Source organism: Oryzias melastigma, linkage group LG16, assembly GCF_002922805.2.
Source record: "Oryzias melastigma strain HK-1 linkage group LG16, ASM292280v2, whole genome shotgun sequence".
Classification (NCBI taxonomy): Eukaryota; Metazoa; Chordata; class Actinopteri; order Beloniformes; family Adrianichthyidae; genus Oryzias; species Oryzias melastigma.
The window spans coordinates 16,871,956-16,877,368 of NC_050527.1; the positions used below are offsets into that span (position 1 = coordinate 16,871,956).

The 5,413-nt window shown below is 40.0% G+C and overlaps 1 protein-coding gene across 1 annotated transcript in view; it reads right to left on the minus strand.

The window, feature by feature from the left end:
* adgrb1a (adhesion G protein-coupled receptor B1a) overlaps nt 1–5,413 on the minus strand; it is a 112,329-nt gene that overhangs the window by 71,289 nt on the left and 35,627 nt on the right. Inside the window, exons 15-16 of the mRNA XM_024268040.1 lie at nt 5,040–5,142; nt 4,887–4,930 (exon numbers count right to left, since the gene is read on the minus strand). Coding sequence (XP_024123808.1) covers nt 4,887–4,930; nt 5,040–5,142 — 147 coding nt within the window. The remainder of the gene's footprint in view (nt 1–4,886; nt 4,931–5,039; nt 5,143–5,413) is intronic.

A 5,413-nucleotide genomic window follows, 5' to 3' on the forward strand; every position in this document is an offset into this window, starting at 1 on the left:
AGTGTCTTGACCGGATGGACCCGACAGTTGTAGAACATCTCCTGAATGTGGAAGCTTTTGAAGCTGTACCTCCTCATTCCTCTCTTTCTGGATGTCTGCAGGTTCTTGAATCTTTAAACAATTGGTGTCAGCTACTGCTGTATCTGATGACACATTCTGTAATTCCATTAGATTTTCAATTGATCTGGACACAGCGCTCTGTGAACAGCAGCCTCCTTAGTGATAAACTTTAGTAAGCAGTCTTCTGGATAGAAGTCTGAAGTCTTCTCCATATGGAATCATACTGACACAATTTAATTGCATGTGGGGAACCTTTGCTTCTAGTTTAGCAGATGATTAGTTGGTAAAACTCAGTTTAAGACATTCTTGCCTGAAAAATGTGGGCAGATTTCTCCACAGTTTTCAAATTTTTCAAAATCCTGTTTTTGTGGGTTTTTTTAGCTGGAACCTCAATTTATGTCACAATAAACAAATATATATGTGAAATTAATTAAATAGTTGGGTTGAATCTACATTCCATGACATTTAGTTTTTCAATAGAAGTTTGGAATATGAATGTACTTTTCCATGACCCTAGGTTTTTGGAAAGAGTCTGCACAGGCAAAAGCAGATGTTTGTGTTGTGGAGAACGTGGAGGTGCTGTTGCTGTAAAAAGGTAACTGGGTTTATACAATTAGATGCTATTTAATGTCTGTATGTAAAATCTTTGAACATTTCTTTAAGCAGGTTATTACATGACATCCATTGTGACTGCGGGGATTCTGGAAAAGTAGATTTTGCCAAATGAAATAATGCAAAACCCTATTTTATGAATTCTTTTATGAATTAGTCTGAACAGTTTTTACGTTTCTCACTTAGATTTTGCAAGCACATCCTGATAAAAGCAGGCTCATTATTTAGTAATCAAAGTATATTTGTGTGAATGCTTGACAGCAAAAGAGTTGTTTCAAGGTTTTTGTCAGAACATCGCAGTGCACACGGCTCAATATCAACTTTAGTTCACATTAAATGATTCCTTTGAATCTTTGGAACACAAAAGTGTGCAGCCATCTAAATGCAAATGACTAAATTCACAAGACAAATGTTTTCCTTTTCGTCTCGTTTTACTCAAACTGAGAATCCAGGAAGTGAAAAAGTGATTGTTTAAAAACCCAGAAAATCACTGAAATTGAACATTTTAATTTGTGTCTTTCATTCTCCTTCATACCCAGTGCCCCCCCTCCTCCTGGAGCAGTCTGCACAGCCCCACTCTGCATGTTGACATGTGGACTTGAGTTGGGAGGGAGAGGAAAGATCCTGCTGAGTGACATTTTTAATTTTCCACATGCTGCATCAGTGTTGTAGCGGTGACAGCAATGGCTTTGCATAGCCTCAGACAACAGCTGCTGAGATGTACAGCAGGCACAAACACAGCCGTCCTTCACTGTGAAGCAGCTCATCCACGAGAGAAACCGCGAGTAAGACCACGGTTTGGAAACGTCCTCCATCTGAAGTCATGAAAGCCAACATACTGATGTGCGTTAAAAAAGAAAGACATCCACAAGTCCCTGCTTTGTTTGCTCTCTTTGGGATACTTTTTAATGCTGTTTTTGTCAGTTGTTCATTAAGTGAGTATTTTGCTACAGGGTTATGCTACATAAAAACATCCATCAATCTGGGTAATGTCCAGCCGTATGGTTCTGATCCGGATGTCAGCTGGGACGAGGAAGTGAAGATCTTCATGGACAGAACTTCCTCCAAAATCCTGATTCTTTCTCCTTCCAGTTCACCAAAGACTCTTTTGGCTAATTCTCCAATGTTTATTGAAAAATGTCACTACTGTAACTCTTCAAGCGTTGACACGGTTGAGGTGATTCCAGAGTATTTGGAAGTGGTGAAAAGCAGCTTTGAATTGATGTGCAACACTTTTCAACAATGAAGTGTAATCAGTGTAAATCAGCAGATTATGTTTCAGAGAAAAGCAGCTTTGCGCTACCATCCAACCCTTTGGACTGCATCTTCGTAATGTGTTGCATATCGATTGATTCATGTTGATCACAGTTAAGGATACAGCAGGTCATAGAGTGTGTATTATTTAGGTGTTCCCAGTAACATGTTAAAGTGTTAATTACCTTCGAAGGTCATTTTTTTATTCATGCTAAAAACTATGGTTCAGTTGTACAGAACTCAACGTTAACAGAAAAACAGAACAAACAGTTGAGTATTCTTCCAAAGGGTAAACTGAGGCTCAGTGGCTCCTGCTGGGTTTTAGTCTCTTTTAAGGTTGTAGATGCTGAATCATGCAGTGACTCAGCCATCTGCTTGTTTAAATAATGATAATAAAATTGTGTTCAATGTTTACAATCATGCAAAGATAGTTCATATCAAATCCACTCACGATGCTTATTTTCTCCAGAGTATGCGTCTTTTTTTCTCGCAGCATCACTTCAGATCCCAGCATGACCCTTCTTAAAGTTCAAATGTCTTCATTGTGAATGAGCCACCACCACAGCTGCTGCTGCTGATGTTCAGATGGAGACCTTTTTGAAACTGTTACTGTTGAAACTTTTTAGGTTTGGCTTAGGCCGGGTCAGTGCACGGCTATGACTGAAGAAACGACGAGGAAGAACGACAACACTACTTCCAGAACGCATCTGTTTACAGTGAAGCCTCAGGCATCGACACACATGGAAGCCGGCCCTCTACCTGCTGAGGAGGAAGGTGTGCCTCGTACCTGTGTGAAAGAGAGTGAGTCACCGTTCTGAACAGCAAATGCTGAACTTCCTTTTAAAGTCAGGCTTCAGAAGAGCTGCAGTCTCACGATTCATCAGACTGGACCTGAGTTTGATCCCCGCCTTGATGATTGCAGCTCGGTTTATATTGGAGTAAACAATGAGTCACTTGAGTGACAGGAAGTGTCACATTCTTGATGCCATACGTTTGGAGAAAATGTCCCCTTCTCACATCAGATTTGCATCATGCTATGTCCCAGTCATGGTGACGCTCACCCAACTTTGCTAAACAGACAGTAGTTTGGGGCTCAAGCATGATTGGGCCAGACGCAACTCAGCAGAGCTCTATGGTTCTGTTGTCAGGAGGGCAGTCAACGTTAAGGCGTTTACGCACACATTTAACTTAAAAATATAATGAGTTAATATTTATTAACACAGATTAATCACACGTAAGAAGCGACCGTCTTCTGCTTCGCATCGGATGGTTCAGGTTTCCAAGGCTTGTGTTCATTTCTGAAAATGCACACTTCGTCTGACACTAACCCGCTCATAACATGGTCCCCTACAAAATAAATAAATATTGAATAGATTATTTGTAACTTTATTCTATTTTTTCATTTTAGATCACTTTTTCACAAACAGTGTTTTTTTGTTATTGGTGGCGCGGCCCGTTTTCACAGTAACGCCTGGTTCACACCAGACGTGGAAGTGCTGCGACGCGGTCGGTGTGCATGTGACAGGCGCTTCTCCTCACCTGTGGTTATTTACAGCTTCTACAATTTGACATCGTCCATCTTGACTTGTCACCAACTACTCTCTGCATCTCTCTGTTGATTGTTTTTAGACCCCCCCCCCCCCCACACACACACACATACATTGATCTATGCATGTATGTGTGCTCAGTGTCTCTATGTATGCCTGTTTGTTTTTTGTGTGTTGTGCATTGTGTTTGCGTGTTTATTTCCATCATCGGTTTACATACAAAAGTATGACTGATTTGTCAATCGGGGTGTTTCATTGTGAAAAATTAGCCTGTGTCAGGACATACAGCCATCGGCAGCATGTCAACAGCATGTCAAGAGGCGGTCTCACTCTGTGACATCAGCGCGTGAGGACTCGCTGGTTTTCATGGGTATGGGAGGGGCTGTTGTTGAGAGCGCAGGTTTTTAGAGGATTACTCTTAAATGCATGAACGGATCAAAATACCTCTTTGAGGTTCTTTATAGTGAGGATTGTATTAGGACAGTAATACAGGATGAGTGACCGTACTCCTTTCTTAGGCGGTCATCGACACCCAGCAGCCAATCAGATTTGAGTATTCCCCCGGATCATTTAAAGTGGAGAAACACAGTTTTTGTTTTTTTTGTTTATTTTACGACTGTTGGTACCTTTGCTTTCTTGGAGTAATACTGTAGACATTAAAGTCTTAGAGTTCTTGTCATCTTACTGTTGATGTGTTTTGTGCTCACAAATTACATTTCTAGATATGTGAGGTTACACTTTACAAATTAAAACATTTCAGACATTAAAAATGAAGGAAAACTTTCTATCTCTGGACTTTTTTTGCTATTAAGCAGCATATTGTGATATAGAATTTACCTAGTAAAACATTGTGATTAATCACAATCCAAAAGTGTGATAAATCTGATTCAGTTTTTAATGTAACCTCTCCTTTAAGCCAACATTTGATGAAGGATTCACACAGGTGAAAGGCCTGAGGCACAAAACCCATTTCTACACTGCAAAAACTTAGATGTCCACAATTCTGACCTCAATGACAAATTTTCTTTAAACAAGTAAAACGTGCCAATGAGATAAGACAAATGGTCTTACTGAGGATCTTTATGTAAAACAAAATTCTTGTCTCTAAGACCTGTTTTTCAAACTAAGATTATTTTCCTTTTGACAAACTATCCTGATAAGATTATCTTTCTTGCAAGACATAAAATAAGGCATTTTTTTGTAAAAACAAGGGCCTTTCCACCTTCTTAATATTCAGTTTTTGCAGTGTATTGCTCCCAACCTTGAGAGGGTTTCAACAACATTTACACTATTCCACAGGATTTGGCATGTTTCTTCTTGCTGTAAATTACATCATACCTGCCGTTAGAATGCATTTGATTAGCCTGGATTATTACATCACAAAGTAGAAATTCGGAGAAGAATGGACTTTACCTGTCACTCTCGTCCCAGGATATGCAGGTTTGGTTGGAAGTCCCCTAAGAGATCAAGATGTAGACACAACAACAGATGAAACCAGCACAATGTTTCATCAAATTAGTTTTATATTTGCAAATATTGCACAGCAGAAGGAATTGGGTGACTGACGTTGTAAAGGTGAGAGAATTCCACCACAACAGGAGCTGTGAGGGAAGCAGGGCTGGGCTTGATGGAGACGGACAGAACTCTGGAGTTCAGGACAGTCGCATTTCTTCAACAAAGACAAGAAAGACAGGAAGACAGGGACATCATTTTTAAAAAGGAGCGAATTTATAGCATTGGCCTCGCCCTCTGGTGATGCTTCTTTACAGAAGCTTAGTGACATAAGACGGTTGTTCACCACCTGTCATCATCCAACACCTAATACCAGTGTTACCATCTGGTGTCACATTTGGTACAAATAATATGACTGAAGGAAACTAAACACATTTATGCTGATAAGTAGAACAAAGCAACCCGGTCGCAGTAAAATGCGTACATAT